The sequence below is a fragment of the Plectrocnemia conspersa genome, unplaced genomic scaffold (assembly GCF_051122295.1).
Source record: "Plectrocnemia conspersa isolate PC_06_02 unplaced genomic scaffold, ASM5112229v1 ptg000009l, whole genome shotgun sequence".
Classification (NCBI taxonomy): Eukaryota; Metazoa; Arthropoda; class Insecta; order Trichoptera; family Polycentropodidae; genus Plectrocnemia; species Plectrocnemia conspersa.
Genome location: NW_028277173.1, coordinates 20,757,818 through 20,779,142, shown reverse-complemented (window position 1 = coordinate 20,779,142; position 21,325 = coordinate 20,757,818). Strand labels below are relative to the sequence as shown.

Here is a 21,325-nt window from a genome sequence, read left to right as displayed (position 1 = left end):
GTTGCTACTATGCAACCTTAGACACTACAACACTTCCATCCCCATGTTTAACCGTATGTACGAAGCAATTGGCAATACCACTAGCTCACAGTAATAGCAAAAACCCTTGAAAAAATAATAGAAAACAATGTTTTTTGTGATTTTAATTCAACCAAAATCTTAAATATAATTAACCCCATATGGGTTAGTTTAAACTTATGTCATAAATGGATTTGTCGTGTCTAATCTTCAAGTGTCCAGTCTCTGTGTTGCTGATCCCACTTCAGATTTTTTTTATTTTATTTTCAAACTACTCACTTAAAGCTTTGCAATATTTCCTTCTTCTCTCTCTTCTGCTCAGCCCACCAAACTTACGCACATTTTACCATCCAGCCCATTCAGTTTCTAAGGGACTCAATGCAGTTCTTGGTATGTTATTGTATATACCATATTCACTAAGGCATTTTTTTACCGTAATTTAAATCACAGTATTTGGCATTTATGAAAAAATACTACTTTCATTTTTATATACAATTACTATGATACACAATCTGTTTTTTTTTATATTTCAAAGCTCTATAGCTCATGATGAAAATCACGCTACAAACTAAAATAGTTGCATTTGCGAAATTTCATGACACCAGAGCATATAGTATTCGAGTTTGTGCAGCTTCATCAAACATAAATTTGTACTTTATATTTGAGATTTATGATACATAAAATAAATTAAGATACCAATTAAAAACAAAACACAACTGAACAGAACAATCGATTTTTCCGGACTGAACAATGAGACTTATATCTGAATACCTGCTGAAAATATTGATAATGATGCTACATTATTATGGCCACTGTTTCCTTTTATCAAAAAAAATATTAATTTTCTAGGTGATGAGAAAGTGCTGGGCTCCTAGTCCTGAAGAACGGCCTTCGTTTAGAGTGCTCAAAGAACAGCTCATTGTCATCTCTCAAGGATTACTCACTGACTGACTGCCAGCTTTGCGTACCCCGGCCCACACCCATGATTCATCAGTCAGGGAACCTTTATTCAAGCATCGTGATGAAACGCACTCCCACGATACACTCTTAACCATTTCGAAACAAATGTTACTCAAACACAAGGAAGAGAGTCACTCACACGACACCCTCATACTTCATTCCAAACAAAACATGCACAAACACAAAGAAGAAAGCCACTCGCATGACACCCTGCTGCCGACCCCGAAGCTGACGTTCGCCAAACATAAAGACGACACAATCCCGAACAAACTCAATGACGATTGCCAACTGTTGGACACGCTCTCGCGAAGTCACCGAGAGACTCTCCTCCGCCTGTTGAAGCAGTACTCTAACGAGTCCGTCTTACTCAAGGAACTAGTCACTCATTGTCTGGTCGAAAAGAACAACGCGACATCCGCACAGCTACCGGGTCAACCGTCGGCGAGCGGCCAAACGAACAATCCGCAACCACAGTCACCTCCTCGCACGACTCTCCCGCGCGCCAAGAAAACGGTCAACGTTTCCTCCAAGGACTCGTGCGACGCATGCATCTCGACGTCGCGTCAGCCGCCATGGCTCATGGACATATGCAAGATAATATCAGAAAATGCCAAAAAGAAATGATATATTACCCTTAGTTACTTAAATTTAAATAATATTAAAGAACTTCCTACGCATACGTTATTTGTGTCTATACTCCTACTCACACAATACTCACTCACACTTCATTAGTTACCATACTTATAAATTACATATATAGATAAACTAATGTTTTTTCATATTTATATCTTAACCCCTACTTGTATACCTACACTATGTTGTTATTACGCCGTTCACTTTAATATCCATATTCATATATAGCTCATGATAATCTTTTGTGTGTGTTGTATTTTAACCTTTTATATATATAATTAAATAAAAATCAATTTTATACATATATGCGATAGTGTCCTCAGGATGTGAATGTAAAACTGGAATGGATCAGTTTTATACGTATACACGATAGTACTAATTTTATAACGCTGAATATTGATCGTACAATATGAGTTGAGCTTAAATGTAACGACCACGAGAAAAAAAGAGTGTCGAGAGAGTATTTTGTCATCGTAAGGTATATTTTTGTTAAATTTATAAGAAAAGTGTTGCGCGATGGCCAGTTACGTATAGTAGCAGTTAAAATTTATTATTATTGTTTTTGCGCATAGACTGAAGTTACAGTTTGATAATGTTAGTACATATTCCACTTTTCGATAAGCGTGTCAATTTAATCATTGTGTATACTCATTGGTAGAATATGTATGTTTAGAAAAGGTTTTTGCACTCATTTCAACAATTGTAACCATACAACGATGTTTAAGTTCCGATGAAAAGTAATACTGTTGATGTTTCATATTTGATCTGTATATGCGATGAACGGATGTCTTTGCACTGGACCAATAGAATTAAGTCGCCGAAAACGGCGGGAGAATAGAAAGACAAAAACAGATGCAAAGATACATAATCGCATATAACTGCTTCAGAATATTCATTTATAGACTTTTACATTTCTGGTAAAAAAAACATTAAAACTATTGCAAAAGCATTTAAATACAGTTTTTATTATTTTAATAAAACGTGTTTCCGATCAAAGGGTATTCCATCTTGTGCTTTCATTCTGGAAGCGTTTTTAAAATATCTTTCAGTGAAATGGTGGGTCTATAAAGTTGCACAAAAAAAATATGTTTACATGCAATTTTACTTTTAATCACGAGTGAGTCTGAACGAATTTTGTTGCAAGGTAAAAACGAAATTCTCACTTTACTCTCAATATCTAATTGATATTCTATGATCTTCCATTAAAAGCCCCATATATTTTTTCATTGTCATTTGATGAAAGTCGCCAGATTCTATCGTATCGACACAAAAATTTATACTTTTTGATCAGAACTTGTACATTGAAAGAATGACACAAAAATTATTAATTTTTAATACAAGCTCTCGAGTCTCCAAATATCATTTTTGAAATGATCATGTTTACATATTTCTAATTTCATTTTCATAATTTTAAGACTCAGACAGGGTAATAAATAGTTATTAACAAGCCTTTTTAATAGTTATTAATTGACCCGCTGAGATATTGTTTATTTATCGTTTAATTTGTATAAAAATGATTTTCACAATCATTCCAAAAATATGTATATTTTTAAAACAATTTTAATTTAGACAATTTTTGATAGTCGAATTTTTAAACGTAATTTACAAAAAAGCAACGAAATGATATCATTTCCATTTTGTATTTCTAATTAATTTTTTTTATATACATATATTATGATAATAAACAATAGTTACTTGCCGTCTTAGTGAAAAACGTGAATTTTTATGTTTATATTTTACTTTAATCTTAATAATCTAGTGATGTGTATAATCCCATAATAATAGTAATTTATTCATATATACGATATTTTACAGAAATTGATTTAGTCGTAAGCATGTGTTAAATTATATAAATTTAGCCATTCCGATATTTTAGCGTTATTGTTTATTGCTAAAATCATTCTTTAGCTAATCCGGAATTGAGATTAATCGCATTTTTTATATAAATATATATACATATATCTATGTAATCTAATACCGTCGAGAGTAAACTAACGCATGATACCGACGTTTTAGTCCGATGAAGTGCAACTCTGTATTTGAAATATAGGAATTGAGAGATGTTGAAAAAATGACGGCCGAAAGCGCATCGTTGCATATTGTGATTTAGTTTGTAACTTTTCTATTATATAAATATGTGTATAACGAGAATGTCTATTGTATATGATGAATGTTTTTAGAATAGCGGTATGATTTTTGGGTGAATAAATCAAAGTCATTATTGTTATTGGAGAATTTTTTTTATTATTTTGTAAATCAGGTTGAATTGCGAGCAAGTATTATTGCCAATGGAAAAATAATTGATTTTTTACTCGAAGGTGCTGCTTGCTGCTGCGTTTGTACATTAGTTTATATATTTAAATATGTATATCGAAATTATTATTATATATATATATGTATATGAAGCAATGTATTATATTTTATTAGCGATTATTATGTTTTAAGAGTCAATGCGTGTATGTAACATATTCGGATGTTATCATCTACAAGAACATTTTCAAACGGATAATGTTAACCATTTTTTGAGTCAATACATTTTTAGCAATCATTGTATGCTTTTATGAAATGATAAATATATACATATATATTTAAAATTCGTGCGTCTTTCATTTAAATACTAATTATTGAATGTGATGTAGAGGTAACTGAATAAATAAATAAATAATATATATTAAAGCAATCTTTCTACAAAAAGAAATGTGATTTTTTTAAAACGGATCTAAATAAGAATCTGAAAGTATTACAATCTTTAGCCATCAAAGTTACTCCTGACTTTTAATTCATAGGATTTTGTAAGTAACAGGTGCACATAGTTATAATTTAAAAATAAAAACGAAAGATATAATAAAATCCCATTGATTCGATTTTTTATTGAAATGCTGGTCCCAAATAATTGTTATCATATAAATAATTTGTGTTAAGATGATTAAGCCTGATTCAACTAAATTGCTACTCAAACGAAAGTCATAAATCAAAAACAATAAAACATCTGCATTTGTTAGATGGACTTTTCCGTCTTTTAATGTTGTGTTGACTGAAATTATGATATATATAAATTAATCAATTACCAAAAGATTTGATCAATATTTTTGAGGTTATGTTATACATGCTCTTCATCAAAATATAGTTACACATTTCTAATGAAATACGGTATTTTCAGTAGAAGAAATTGTTCAAATGCATTTAAGTACCATTTACAGAATATTTAACACTAGATTTATGAATATAAACCTGTTAATTTGACGGGAGTCATTAAAAATATGTATAATGTCGCCATTTTTCAAAAATAAAAATAGTGTTAATATATTTGCATTGTTCAAATATAAAAAGTCGTAAAAAAAACAAAAAATACTGTCTGATACAAATCAAATCAGAAGCCCGTCAATTTGGTAGTTTTCGTAAATCTAGTGTTAAGCTATGGCTTAAACTTTATTTATATTTCATTTTGTAGCCAATATTGACATTAATAATACATTTTCAATTTGAAAAAATCCCAAATAAGTACAAAAAAACTAAATGTATACAATCATCTTTATAATAAATGTTGATTTAAGAGATTCTATAGTACCATAATTGCCATGTCTGGAATCAACACCATGTATCAAATTTTTTATCGGTTCAAGGACACGAAAAAATGGAGCAAATGAGTATTTATAGGAAAATTATTTTAAATTCTGATAAATATTACAATATATAAACTTTGATTGTTACCATATGTAACCACTGGTTGTTATCTCGAATGTTCTTATTGAAATAAAGTTAGGTTCATCGATATACATATATAGTTTAATAGAGAATTAAATCATGTTCAAAATCCAAATAAAAATCAATTTTTAATACTATTTCATGATTATTTATTAAATTGAACCTAAAAAATCGCAATGCAATATAAATATGATTTTTTATTGATTACCTTGATCACAATTATTGTGAAAATTTATATTTTGAATCATTCAGTATTTATTTACAAAGTATGGATTTAAACATAATTAGCAGTGTAACTAAAGTACGAACAAGCTGAATTACTTTAAAACAACATTGCATATTATATGAAAATATTTAATCTTTTAAAACAAACGTGAATAGTCTATCAATTCAAGCAAACATGTTACATATTATCATAAAATATTATATACACACGGAACATGAAATATGTGTAAATTCACAATCAATTATGCTTATCGTAAACAGAACCGAGCAAATGTTATGTATATACATATACAAATAAAACCTATCTAAATTGAGATTTAAATGGGCCGTACTATCACGAGTACAAAGTTTGCATTACATCAACAATCATTAAATTATTGATATAAATATCAACAATATATCATATGTTCCTTTGAGACTATCTAAATAAATTATTTGCTAATCATTTTTGGAATGTCGTCGTGGTATGTTTGTATATATAAAATAAATAAAAATGGTAATATATTAACTAGTAACAATATAACAAAAAATACAGAGGTTTAACGTCGCTACCAGATCAACAATGGAATAGTTTTAACTAACGTATATAAATTACACATATCCGACGCTTAAGATTCTTGAGATTAGATCAGATTATCACCACGAGTTCACCTCGAATAGTAGAGATGTAGAATAAAACAGTTGCAGAATCACAATTTCCTAAATAATTAAATTCGGATGTGTACAGTACGTTGCGAGTTTTTTTAAAAAGAAACCTACATATCGGTAGGCAGTATATCAGGTATCAGGTGAGCGCACAGGTCCATTTCGGAGCTGACGAAGGTGACTTTACTCGACGTGTTTTCGTCCAACCTGGAAGTACGAATACGAATGATGATCATGATAATGAATAAAATTAATATTGACGGATGTCTCGCATACCATCCTTTTATGACAGTCCAGCACCCTGTGAAGATTGTCGGCGAGTTTATGATTAAACAGACTCCGAGGCGTTCGGGATAATGGCGGCTCAATAGCCAGATCAAGTTTTTGATCACTTGATAGTCCATACAGCTCATGCTAAAGTTTGCGAGGTCAAAGACAATACAAAGGTTGTCGATCACTTCTTCGAAACATTTCTTACAGGCTTCCTCCTGAAATTGCAGTGTAAATTTAGAATAAAATGTTGTAAAATATGATGAAAATACTATCTCGAATGCATTGTTTATATCGTAAAATAAATACACTGAAGTACCCAATACAAGATAAGATCAGTATCAATATATCAATACAAAGAATATGCCTAAATTTATCTATATTCTGCCGACAAACAGAAATTTAACTTACCAAACAATAAACGATGAATTTGGTAAGCTCGTCTATGCTCCTGTCGTTTGCGTTGTGGTTCTTAGCCGGAATATAAATGACCGGTCGACCGAACAAATCCCTGTGCTTCAAAACTCTACCCTTGTTTCCGAGCGTGTGTTTCTTGACTTCTTCCGAGTTCGGAGTGAGCTCTGCGACGCCATACTCTTGTCTCCATTTGTTAGTCTTCAAAATGGCCTACAAACATAATTGACATTATAATTCGACTGAATATATAAAAACATATTCGTCAAATAAAGATTCAAGGTTAATTATATATATTTTATTAATTAAAAACTAGTATGTTATAATAGCTTACTAGTAACTAGGTTTTACTAACTCGATTTTTAATTTAATTATTCTTAAAGATATTCATTCTTGAGATTAGGAAAATCTAGGAAAACCTAGTGTGATGGGCGATCACAATTAAAATTATATAATGAACATTAGATCTCCGAACTCTGATCTACCAGACACGTTATAGATTAAAAACATAGGATTCAAATCCAGGTTTTTCATGTATTAGTCATTGACTTATACCATTGGTCATTAACCACTATATTGCCGCGAGCCACTTTTGTGGCGCTAAGCGTTTACAACGCTATTGCCGTGGAGCACTTTTGTGGCATTCACCAAAAACACTTACTTACTCTTATAAATAATATTAAAAATTTATTTAGATATATAATGACATATCTGAAGAAATATTTAAAATTATAAACACGACTTGTGCCATTGTATAAAACATATAAATCAAATGTTTATAAAGGTATAAACAATTGATAATTGACGTGGAACTTGAATAACAAGATTTGTGTTAGTAGCGAAATTGATCGACCCTGCCCCATTAAAATGGAATAAACATGGTTATTATTATTAACATTATTTTTATTATTGTTAATTATTATATAACGTTATAACAATATTTATTTATTACTTTTTATTTTGCTAATAAAGCAAAAAAAATAACGTTTCGTTGTAACAACCCTAGCACTTCGATTTTTAACTGCCAAGAATGGACATGAAATGCACCGGGAACGTCATTCATCTGTACCTTGACACTTGACATATAAATACGCGGCATAGGGCAAGACATTAGGTACATCTGGTTCGACAGGTAAACGGTTAATAAGTGGTTTTCTTATTGTTATTGTAGGGCAGAGTGTATGAAGCAATTTCATACACTTTCATCAACAAAAGACTTGGAATTATATTTTTTATATTACTAAATATATTGAAATAAAAAATATTTATCATTTACAAGTGAAGAACTAAACATTTTATTTAGAAAAATGTTGTTGAATGAAATTTTATTCTATAAATTAAATAATGGTTTTTGAAACATGTGAGAATAAAGATAGCGGCTGTGTAATAGATAGTAGTGGTGAAGAGCTATATTGGACTGTATTTGTTGTAGAACTTGTTTGATTACAATGAAAGCGATAGCATTGTTGCTAAATTAGACAAAGATATTGTTTTGTTGACGTATTTAAAAAAATATATAATTGGTTATTGTAGATAGATATAATATTACAAGGCAAATATCAGTACATCTAGTAAATTGACAATGAGAAGTAAATCTAAGGGACAATTAAGTTACTGGACTAAATTTTAAATCACCTTTTTAAACTATGTGTGGTTTGCTCTAGAACAGGCACACCCAAAACAATAATTGCCGTTAATGATAAAGCGTTTAAATGGTAATTTATAGAACGTACTGGAAAAGTAATAATGTAATTTATGTAATGCTCTTAGACATTTAAGTGTTAATAGCATGACTTTTAGCAATAATGAGCTACGAGATATAAACGAGAGGAATAATCTCCTCTCTTTCTATCACGCGATAAACGGAGAACCATCTAAGATATTTGACCGCAAAAGGTTAATAATAAATGACACGATACAAGAGAAAGTGTATTAGTTTGAATTATTTAAAAATATACAGCTAAGCCACCTGGCGTCAGTTTTGGAAATGAACGCGTATGACGTCACGAGCTAATGTTTACAAAATCCATTATGAGCAGATTGATGGATTTGGGCGAAGCATATGGCTTCGATGCATATGTTTCGTTTTACCTGGAAAGCCTTGTCGACGTCCCGGAACGCCCGCAGGTATCTCTTGAGCGAGAATTCGTTATGGTATTGCGACGGATCTGCTTCGGAGATGAGCTTCATGCGCGCCTTCAAGTCCTGGAGGCTCTCTTCGTTGACGGGCTTAGGAGGAGCTGCCATGGTCGGTGGTCGGTCGAGCTAGCGGCGGAGCGAGCCCTAGCAGACGAGCGCGCGCATAACCTCAGTGCGACGATTCTCGCTTGACTGTCACTTTTGGCATTTAAATCTAAATGAAGCTCGCGAACGCGAACGCGTACGTGAAAGCGGAGCGTGTATGCGAACGCGGTCGATTAACGAGCGCGTATGTTCGTGATCATGCGGCGTTTTATTACTTTATTTCAAATGTTAAATACATCAAATTTAAAAACTATAAAATGCTTATAAACCAGCAACTGTAATTTAAATCCTGTAATAAATGTTTATATTTAAAAAATGCAGTCTTAAATAATCAGCGATATCACTATTAAAATCGTGTACGGAATATTTGACCATTTATCGTAGGATTGGATTTAAATAAGACGAATGTAAAATAATAAAATTAGCAAAATTATTAAACGTAGAACCATTTTTTATACAAATAAAACTCGTCGGAATTTTTTCAATTTAATTTGAGATAATATACGAAACTCTTAAATTAATATTTTTAGAAAACACGATTAATAAAATACACGCAGATTTTTATTTTAATTATTAAAAAAATATTCCCGAAATAAAGTACAGCGCGTAAAATTATAATTAAATTTTAACATTTGTATGGAGAAAGCAAAATAATTTTTACTTTGATATGGTAAAAATTCTCTCAATAGAAGCCTTAATTTTTCAGTAACATACGATTCAGATCCAGTGGTGGAACAAGTATTTCGGAGCCCTCAAGCACAAAATAAGCTGGTCTATATATGGGTAGCAATAATTGTGATATCTAAAAAAATTGCATTTAATTTGAGCACCTGAAATTTTGTTGAAAACATCGAAAATAAGGGGAAAATTGTTATGTAGTGTTATTGATGTTTAGTACAGCTTTAATGTAAATGCACAAATAGCTTTATCAAAAATTTAGATTCGCTTGCTCCGGATTTTTTTTGCATATTGAAGATATGCATGAAGTTACGCATTTTTAGGAAAGTCAGATTTTGTATTTGCTAATTGTATGTGTGAAGGGGGGGAGGGAGATAAGGATCAACCCAGGCGGCACACACGTATTTAACAATAACCTTAAATTACTTAGGTTTATAAATGCTATAAAATATCAATTGTTTTTTTTTATATTGAGCTTGTGAATTAATTTCCATAAAATGTCAGTTGTCTTGGGGTTTCCATGTATTTAAAATTATCAAACGATGATAATGTGTCAGTTTAATTAAATTTATATACAAATAATCTCTTAATCTTCCTAAAAACATTTTAATACGCTATAAAAAATATGCTGTTTATAATTATGTTTAAAACTGCAATATATTATATTAACTTTTAAATACATATAAAGACAATAATTAAAAAGGATTTAATGGTATATTTTTAATTCTAGCGTAAGAAGGGTTAATAAATATTTTTAGCTCGTGCTAGCAGAGCGACTCGGTGAAAGTCTCATGATAACCATAAATAATTTCTTAGTAACCGTATATTTTAATCTCTGCATCCCGTCGCTCTACTATGTATACTTTAATTATTTCCGTTATATTCTTTGATCTGTGGTTACCATACAGTTGTTTTCGCCGCTGTATTTTTGGTCTTAGTGTAAATTTATTGAATAATTTTAATACCACAAAAAACACTATATATTTAATTTTAATTATCATTAATCTTAAAATGCTTATAAGCAGTATTTGATTATTATATTTTAAATTCATGTCTTATATGGGTTAACTATATATAGGAGGGGAGGAGGAGACGCAAACATAGTTTTTGTCTGCCAATAAGCTAGGGCTGGCTCCGCATTCCTCAAAATTATTGTGTAGTGTAGAAATAAATTGCTACTTTTAGTTAAGACATTATGAGAATTTTGGAGGAATCAATTGGCCATGCAATATAAACATTTAGGAAAAAAACTTTAGTTCACTGATATTTTATGTAATGTATATACATCTAAGACTTACGTGAAATTACAAATAATAAACTTCATAGTACGATCCTAATAAATCACAGTGATTTAAAATTTCAGAAATGTTTCTTTATGCGTCCAAGGATGTCAATTTTTGATTCAAAGCATCAGGTGGGCGACTAAAAATGGCTACTGATGTCTTTTTTACACCTGTTATGCATTTATCTTCGTATTACAAAGACAAACTAGATTGATATTAAATTTTTTATATGGACATATTTCTTCTGCAGCAGCAAAAAAAATGTGTAGAACTTACCCTGTATGAAGTGTCAAAATGCTTAACTCTTTGTCTGCTGTGATGTTTTTTTTAAATCCTACTTAGTCCCATATTCACTAAAAGGTTCACAAATTTATTTTTCTTTTCGAAAATTATTACGTTAATAACGATTGCATTCATTTGCTGTTATCACGAACAACGATATATTGTTGTTTAGCAACCGAAGAGTTAAACAAATGATCATCTGCTGGCGAGATGTCTGGTGAGAATAAAAAATGAGACAATATTTCATAACACAATTTATTAAAATTTGGAAGATTCAATCGTACAATATGTGGTCGCGCATTGTATTGTGAGAGAATTTGACCTTTTTGATTGACCAAATGTTTCAATTCTTGCATTTTTCGAATCCTTGATAATAACTTTCAGGTGTTATAGTTTAGTAAATATAAAAAATTGTATCGAATTATATCAAGTACAGACCACCAAATAATCAGCATAATTTTATTTTAGTATAGTTTCATTTTTGCAAAATGCTTAAAAAATATATTTTTGTCCAATTATTGCTCAGATCACTTTATATTGTTGTAAAAAATCCGTCTTTTAATTTAGTTTGTGCGGCACTAATGTGAATCATAGATTTTTTTATTTTCTTTGCAATGTTAAGTAATCCAGACCTTTTTACTATTGAGAAAGATCTCGAGTTGAGCATGGTTCTTAATCTCTGGCTTAAAACAATGTGCAGTTAACCGCATCAACTTAATGACTTCCACGATTATTTTAAATTTTAATGCTCTTATTCCCAGCACGACTATTTTTTAACTGAAAAAAAAACGTTAAAATTTGCTTATTTTCCATTTACAGATTTCAAGAGTCCAACTTCCGTCTGCGTTCATCGCGCTGAGCTTTATCTGATCACTCGGTAAGTCTTCAAAGGATACATTGAAAATTTGCAAATAGATAAGTTTCTTGGAGCACAAAACAAAAAGTCATTTCTCAAGACTTAAGACTATACATCAGCGTCTAGAGCCCCTGTCCCCAGTCGTGCCATGAACTTTACCCCTAATCAGATTGCGGAGCAATTTAATATTTGAATGTGTTACGGCCCGCCCGTAAATCACGTCGCGCCGCGACCCTTAAGTGACCCTCGGGGAGCGATAACTTACTGGGAATGTATTTCGGCGTTCCAATAAAAATTCAATGGTAAAATAAACAGGGGCCGAGAGGTGCTTGTCGCGTCGATTTAATTATGGCAACCGCCCTCCGCGACATCATGTGTCGCCGCCATAAAGATTAAATGCGCCGATTGCCGGTAGAGTTTCATTCCGCTTCTATTACCCATCCGTGAGCTTAATGCGGCTAAAACGATGGAATGGCGTGATGATCGTAACGTATGGGTGTATTATAGATGCGAATCTGAGAGAAATTCCAATAGATTTGATATAATTGTCATATTAGAATCATCTTGTTTCACGTGAAACCTCAACCACAATAGATACGTAATATTCAGATTTTCTCGTTTGACGAACTGATTTTTTTTTTAATTAGACAGACACAAGAAATATTCAATTAAAAAAACATTTATAAATTATAACTACTATTTAATTTTAATTTAAAAATACAGAAAGCGCATTAGACTGAGAATCTTTATTACTTATATATAAAATCCAGGTACCATTGTTCGCGTAAGAAATATTTTTAGATAGTTTAATTAAAGCTGCTAGTTTACTTAATAAGTGTGAATATTTATTTGGTCACGCAAAGCAAAATTTCCAACAAATTAACTTTTATATAAAAGTTTTTTAATCTACAATTTTCGATTCTTCCAAATTATAACCAAATAGTTTAGGAAAAAATGAGAAAACTTCTAAGGAACACTTGCTATATGAGATTCTGATTCTAAAATATTTAATTATATCTAGGTATTAAAAAAAAATGTGGGGACAGTCTATAAATACTAATATCTAAAAATAATGATTTTATTTACTATTTACAGTACATACACATATGTATATATAAGTATATTTTTGATATTATGGCACTTTTCTGCAATTGACATATTTTTCTTAATATCATTTTCATCAGTTATTAATAAAACACTGTCTGAATAAATTTATTCATTTGAATGGAAAAGTTGTAACATTATATTTTGCAACATCCAAGATATCATAAGCGTATCCATATTTTATATAAAAATACCAAATTTTGAGACATTCATTTATACGTCATTTAATTTTCTCTTTAAATTAAACAAGCTCAACAATTATCTTTGGGCAATTAAGAAGTAATTAAGTTTATTTTGTAAAATTCTTCATTTAAATAGAGAAATTATATTTTTTACTCTAAGGTTATAGTGATAATAAGTAAACTATACAAAAATGAATTTGTATGTAAAGAAATGATCTTCGAATCATTATTATAATTTAACGAACGATATTTATTTATAAATATTATTGCTCTCCAGCCATAAAACTTTTATTCCAACCGAGTTCTGCAGAAGATCTTTATTTTTTCTTAGTGTTTTTCAAATGTGTGAAAAGGGCTCATTGCGGTAGCCAAAAAGGATTTCGAATACATAAACCTTTGCCGAAATTTGGAGAATTCCCAAGTTTCGCCTTAATTCCCGGAACACTATTTTAAACAATAGACCATCGGCAAATGGTGTAATAAATGGAATTCTTGAAAACACAAAAAAGTATACAGCGCTACTTAGCAATTACATCAGTTATGCAATATAATGTTATTCATAGCATCATAGTGAACAATTATAGCTATATTGTGTGTAATTCGGGAAAGTTGAATTTTCTCGCAGACTCCTAAATTTATGCGGCGTTTTTTGATTTATGTCTATAGATGTTTGATAAATTGTTAAACTTTATGGTTGAGTTATTATGCCATAAAGTAATTTACCGAAATTTATTATCGTGTTCGAACACAACCCTATAGTCAATTTCTTATCATTTTTGCACGAAACGCGCATACGATTTTACTTGACTTATGAAAATATAAAATAGTATCTAGACACATATGAATAAAATTAATTTGTTTTTGCTAGCTAATATATATATTAGTAAATTCAATAGTATTTTTATTTTCTGATATTTTAAATTCAGTACTAATGCATGTCATTTTTTGAGATCAATTTTAAAATTTAAACCCTTTTCATACACATGTAAATTGCAGTACAATATTTCATCAAATTGTATCAAGGAGCATCGCGACGGATATAACAATCTTTAACTCGACAAAATATAACTGAAAAAATGTCATAACCGATTATCGATTTCAATGAATAAACATTGCTCTCATTACAATGAAAAAAATATTTTACTAATACATATCAGCAGACGTTAAATTATCAGTGTATCAGTGATTACGAGTGAGCTTAACTCAAATAAAAATCATCTTTTTAAAACCAAGAATATTCAAAATAACTTTGTTTCAATCTTTAAGCCATTGAAAATAAGTTAGTAAATATGTTTTTAATTTGCTTAAAAAACCAATGGATCAGATTGATTAAGGAATTTATCTGAGATATTTACAAATTCAATTTTCTTGGAAAAGTTTAATTGATAAAAACTACAGCAGTTATCGTATCATCAAAAATAGTTATAACCCACATAAAAAACATGTTAACTGAGGGTAATGTTGTGGAGAAGAAACTAATTAAAAAATCGATTCATATGTGAATGTCACACCTTTGTTTAATTGTTTCTATTTTTCGTATTCTTATTATATGTTTTTGCTTTCATGTATAATTTGCATATTATGTTATCTCATGTTTTTTAAGGGGTATTTATTAAAAATTAAAAATGGATCCAAATAAAATTTAAATATAAAAATTGATATCAGGTCATTTAATCTTGGCTTGAAACTATAATAGATATTTGTGAATTAACTCTATGTAGTAGCTCTTTAAGTTTTAAATAATTCATAAAATTAAAAATAATATGTAAACAACATTAACTCATCAAAATTATTAATTACATATTTTCTTGACTTGATTGTGTCTGCAATAATTTATTTATTAATTTTAATTATTCGTTAACACTGAAATTTGGGAACGGGAAAATATTATATATTGTCTCTGTCTTTCAAGCCTGAACATGTATCTAAATTATTTGGATTTTTTGGAAATTTTTAATTTATGTATGCCATTGCATTATTGATATATTAGTTTGCAATTATTTTTAAATATTTATATACATATTAAAATTTTAAAATGTATAAATGTAATCACGAAAATCTAAGAGGTTAAATATATACCGGTACCCTAATAATTGTTTTCAACTAAAATCAGTTCATCAAAAATATTTTTTGTAAAATAATACTATGACAAAAAGATTTTAATTAAAAATATGAACCGTTGAATAAATATATTTATTAAATGGTCTAATCTAAATTATTATAAACATAATCATGATACATTATTTGTAAAAAAAAAATTATGGATAGTTGATCCTTTTTACATTTTTATAGTATACTGAAATAGCAATCATGAATCTTATCATTAAAATTTACCTATATTATTTATAGCTTCAGTGCTATTGATTAATTCACTGCTAAACTTTAATAGTATACATATATTATAGATACTTTTGAGTAACTTTCACTATTTGTTTCGACAAAATGTAAGGAAATAAAAAATCGTAATTTAAGAAATAAAAAAATTAAAACTAAAAATATGATATTGCATTAAAAATGGCTTCCTTACCTCTTCCCCCCATCTGCTCCATCCCCGCGTTACGTTATAATATATTACAACTCGAGATTTCGACTATGCGAAATCAAATATTCGAATACTAAATATTAAAACTTAAGCTATTCGAATAGCTTCTAAAGTTTGAAAATGTAATAATTAGTAGTAAGTGCATTAAATTTACGAATAAATCGAGATAATTTATCATAAATTGCATATTTATTGTAGTTTTAAAAAAAAAATTAAAATACTAATTCATTGCACTTTTTTATTTTAAATTACTTCTTAACTTTGTTTTTATTTTTCCTGCTGTTGTAAACACCCGCTAAGTTGTGTTTTATGTTGGTTTATTTGTTAGTAGTATTTAAAACAGTACCTCTAACGATCCTGTTATTAAAAAAAACATTTAAATACCAGCACTAAAGATTAGTTGCATAAATAAGTGAAAGACATGGGTTCAAAAACCATATGAACTCTAGTGTTTCTAAATTTCTATAGGGTGTATGGGATTGGAATTAGTAATTATTATATAATTTATATAATTCCCATCGAATGTCGCAGATTAGGTATTTCTAGCTTTTCTCAGTCTCACAGTTAAAAATTGTGATGAATAAGCAAATTAAATAGTGCTAGGTCGTCGAATAAACATATTTAAAAATATGTCATAATGACAAAGCTAGTGATAAAAGTCCTGAAGTTGAATGTAGTAGATCAATTTTCAATGGCCAAATTTATATTAAAAAAATTGATTGCAGAAATTATAAATAGATTGGTAAAAATAAAATATAATAAAGAATACATTTATTGTAATAAAATTCCGATAAAGAATATTCTTTGGCAAAAATATTTATTTGACTTATTGTAACCAATTATACAGTTTTATAGCAATGAAATGTAAAACTTATCTATTTTTTAACCCTGCTTAAAAAATTAGGAATACCCGAGAATTTCCGAAATTACCTCTGGGTTGCCAACTATTTTCCTGATATTTATAAACTAATTGAGCTAACGTCGGTCAGGTTACAATGGGAGATTTATAATTCGATAAATAAATTAATGGATCAAAAATCACAACTGATAAAATCATGCTTTGCATTTCAAGTCGCAATTTAGATGCTGATGAATTACTTACTATAGGACCAGAATGAAAGTCCCGAGATTCCACTCTGAAAAAAACTGGAACTACTAAATATTTTTAAATAATCTGTAAATATTTTACTAAAACTTGTTTACTATTCGATAATTCAATATTTCGTTAGCTATTCGAATTGTATTTGTTTTAATTTGTAATGATATATTTGCAAATTATCTTAAAAACCTACGTAGTTTATTTTGTACGTGCTTTTTTTACTTATCAGTTACAGTGAATGTGTACTGACAGTTATTCGATAATTTTTCGTTGTAAAAGGCGAATATATTCGGGCGGGAATCTCTAGATGTAATACGCATTATATTCGTCCCTTTTTCTCAGCCAACAAATATTATTTTTTATTTAAACGTAGATATTTAATCTTCATTTAAATACAAATGTTTCTGTGCCCTAGCGCTTTATTTTAAATTTTATACATATAACTTTTTTGTCATATAATGTTTTTTACCACTAAAAGTCTGCTCCACGAAAGATTTATTCAGATCTTTACAAATACCATAAATAGTTAATACAATAAACGATAATATCTAAAATTTTCATGTGTTTAGGGAAATTTATTGTGTTATTGAAAAATTTAAGTTATTGAGAAAAAAATGTTCATATTTTATATGGCATGTTTTTATCTCATCAGTTTTTAAATCAACTTTTGGACAGTATTTATATTAAATGGTCAGTGTTTATATTAATTGGTCGTTATACATCGGTTGGTATTAAAGCTGTCTGTAAAAATAATGAATAGTCAGTATTTATTATGAATAGCAGTATTTGTATATTATCTTAATTTTAACCTCAATGTCAGTTTTATGTTGACAGATCAGTATAAAAATACATGGTCATTATCAATGTGTCTTAGGGCCAACCAACCAACAAATAAACAATCAGTACTTTAATAAAATAAGCAGTAATTATAATAAAATCAGCATTTAACCCTTTCCACTCTTATGTCAAATCTCATTCGACATAAATTTTGTTCTATGGGGTTCTATTATATATAGAAGTGCATTATTTTTTTTTTAATTTTAATTTTTATTTAAAATTATCAAACATTATAAAAATATAAGCTGTAGAATAGATAAGTTTTGTCAACACATAGTTTAATTTAAAAAAAAATCAAAAATATTAATTTATCTTAGAATTTTGCAAAACTATTATGGGCCTGGTAAAGTATTTTTTAGGACCACAAAGAGTTAATACAAAATGATTGGCATTTAATATATGATAATCGATAATTACAATAACTTGTTAGTTTTTAAATTATATGTTGCTCTAAATTTGACTGGCGTGATACGTGTAAAAAAGCGTCGTTCACTATAACAGTTGCGAAACGTCCATTTGTTGTTCAAACCCAAACATAACCCAATGAAAGTTCTAAAACTAATTATAGATTTTGAACTTCCATAAGATTCGTTTTTTGACAAAATTTAAACAAAATACTGACCAATCATAATATTTATACTGACCAAATATTAAATTTATACTGTGCAATAAAGCTATATAAACTATTTATTCTGAAAAAAAATCTATTTATTCTGACCTATTCATTATTTATTTACTGACTAATTAAATATAATTCATATTATATGATACACTTTACAATGTGATTCATGTAAGATTTTTTTATCTGGTGCGCCAAATTTTAATCCTGTTGTAAATGCTTTAGCGTATAAAAAATGGTTCCGGAGATAACGAAATATTGGGTGCCGCATCAATTGAGCGATAACAGTGGACCAATTTTTTGGTTGTGATTTGTAACGAAAACTTTTTGAAGAAAGTTTTTTACAAACAACTCATCTCAACTCAACGGGATTCATACAACAAATACGCTAATTGATAAAGTTTTTGATCAAAGAGTGGTAAACTAGAATAGAAAAGTAATGGATTGCACCTAATTGGGAAAAGATTATGCTCTACGGGCTGCTACCACCAAAGCAAACTTTCGATTCCACTAAGTACTGCTAACAATTAACCAAACTGAAAGAAGCTATTGACAGGAAAAAGTCCACATGATTATATGGAGACTTTTGTTTAGAGTTTACAAAACAAAATAATGTAAATTTACCAAATTTAAACTTTTGCCAAAACTACTTATTTCAGAAATTGTTCAAGATAGGAACCCTTCTCCTATTAGAAATTTCAAATAAGATTGCACATACATAAATTATTGAACTTAATAATGCACTTATTGATCGTATTTTAATATTTTATATAACCCAGTAAATGAGTTACTATAATCTTGGAGATTTTAATTTACTTATATTTTATTTATTCCAGAATAATGAGCCAGGTAAAAATTAACATAAACCGAGGAGCGATCGCCGCCCTCACCATCCTTAATTGTTTATATCCCTTCTACGTATCGTGCGTCGTAAATTATTCCAATGGTCATTTTAATTTGGCTATAATGTGCCATAATTTTATTTGAATTATTATGGTGGAGCGCCTGCAATTCCGATTGGTCCATTCAGAAGCCATGTTGCCATTAGGCCACGCCTGAGCTCCGCCCATTGAGCTGTCCCCACTTCGGAACAAAATCGAGCCACTCGTCCAGTGGCGCTCGATCCGTCGGGGAGAAGGCCCCGTGTGTCGCCAGTGCTACCAAACATTTCGAACTCGCAAAAAAAAAAACAATACAAAAATCGTGCGTAAAATGACAGTTGAGTGTTTCGCAAAAATCATATAGGGAATTTAGTACAATTTTTCAATTGAATCAAGACTGATAATATCATGGTGTCTTATTATAATCCGCTGGGTGTGTATCAAAAAGGCGGCGGTGCTGCTTGCGGCCACGGAGGATGGTATCAGCCTCCTTTGCTGGAAGACGGAGGACCATGGCATCCTCCGAATCCTTGGCAAGGAGGAGAATGGGCTCCTCCAGCTCCTCCTGCCCCGCCAGCAAGAGCTCCGAGTTCATCCGCCTCTCCGAGATCATCACCAGCTCCGAGACCGACCCCAATTCCACCAGGTCCACCGAGAAGTCCTTACGAATGGATGAAAAAACCCAGCTATCAGAGTCAACCGAATCCAGGTATTTAAGACTCAATCAAAGTGCACATTATGTTTGTAGTTTAGTCTCGCTTATCTGCGCTTCTATCCGTTTGAAGAGCCGCATCGTTAAAATGATCGTTATCGCGTTAAAAATTCAGGTATATTTATAAACAATGGTTAAGGCCTGCGGCTAGGCGATCTTTACTTTAACTTTCGTCTAAATGCGACGACATATATAATAAAAACATGCAAAAATCATACTGTCAAAAAGCGACGGATAAAAGCGTTTATGGCATTTTTTTAAAGCGACCATGTGTACACTCATTATTTACAATGGCAATAAAAATGAGTCCCACCATAATTATCTCTATTGCTATTATAAATTAGTCAATTTTAATTGTAATAAAAATATATGTGATTAATTTAACAACAATATATTATTATTTTTAGTTCAAAAAATACGACTTGCTCATTCCTTTATATATAAATGCAACGCCCCTGATTTGTTTCCTTTGCATCTCCAAAATACAATATACTCGCGATTATCTGGGCTAATAATGGGGAGGATGGATTTTATATGCTTAGAACATATTATTTATTTAAATCTCAAAACAATTTAAGAGCTATTAAAAATTTGCATTAAAATAATAGCACTTTATTTGAATAGATTATAAATTATTTAACAAGCTCTGATTTAGATTCAGTATTTTTTTATTTTATAACAAGTATAACTGTAATGCGTTTATAATATATTTTTATAGTTAAGTTATAAGAATCATTAATTCACGTGCTGATAAATAAGAGCATAATGTGTAATTATTTTAGGTTTGCTGAAATAAGTCATTTAATACATAATTAGTTTTAGATAGTTATAGATAAAAGCTTATATATAATACATTGTGATATTTTTAAGATATAAGGAAATTAATGTTCAGTGCATAAAAAGTTATGTTAAATAACAGCATGAATTATTTGTACATTTTATTATGCAATTCTATTGCACAACATGTTGAAAAAAAAACATAGTATATTTGCATTTTATCTCAATTCCAATAAAATTACTAAGAGTAGTTCCATAATAATAAGAAATAAATTAACTACGTATTTTAAACGAATTACAATTTATCTAAAATAAAACGGAAATAACTAAAAAAAAAATTTAATTGGCTGCTTTTTCTC

At 29.7% G+C, this 21,325-nt stretch overlaps 3 protein-coding genes across 8 annotated transcripts in view; 2 read left to right on the top strand and 1 right to left on the bottom strand.

Annotated features, from left to right (window-relative positions):
• The window catches only part of Btk (tyrosine-protein kinase Btk29A), an 83,113-nt gene extending 81,514 nt beyond the window's left edge, over positions 1-1,599 (top strand). For 4 of the 5 annotated variants that reach the window (XM_088191459.1, XM_088191461.1, XM_088191462.1 and 1 more), the window contains one exon: positions 868-1,148. In XM_088191459.1, the coding sequence (XP_088047585.1) occupies positions 868-969 (102 nt within the window). In that variant the 3' untranslated portion in view covers positions 970-1,148. Of the gene's footprint in view, positions 1-867 lie in introns of all 5 variants that reach the window. The other variant, XM_088191460.1, reaches the window with a different exon arrangement.
• Positions 1,600-5,441: 3,842 nt separating this feature from the next.
• Positions 5,442-9,206, bottom strand: LOC148232211 (uncharacterized). The gene is made up of 4 exons (XM_088191464.1): positions 8,962-9,206; positions 6,868-7,083; positions 6,463-6,674; positions 5,442-6,393 (listed from the first exon to the last, which is right to left on the bottom strand). Exons 1-4 carry the CDS (start codon positions 9,115-9,117, stop codon positions 6,297-6,299), a joined length of 681 nt encoding a protein of 226 aa, XP_088047590.1. The 5' UTR covers positions 9,118-9,206; the 3' UTR covers positions 5,442-6,296.
• Positions 9,207-19,731: 10,525 nt separating this feature from the next.
• Positions 19,732-21,325, top strand: part of cad (caudal type homeobox) — a 43,923-nt gene continuing 42,329 nt past the window's right edge. For both annotated transcript variants that reach the window (XM_088191570.1, XM_088191569.1), the window contains exon 1: positions 19,732-20,186. In XM_088191570.1, coding sequence (XP_088047696.1) covers positions 19,886-20,186 — 301 coding nt within the window. In that variant the 5' untranslated portion in view covers positions 19,732-19,885. The remainder of the gene's footprint in view (positions 20,187-21,325) is intronic.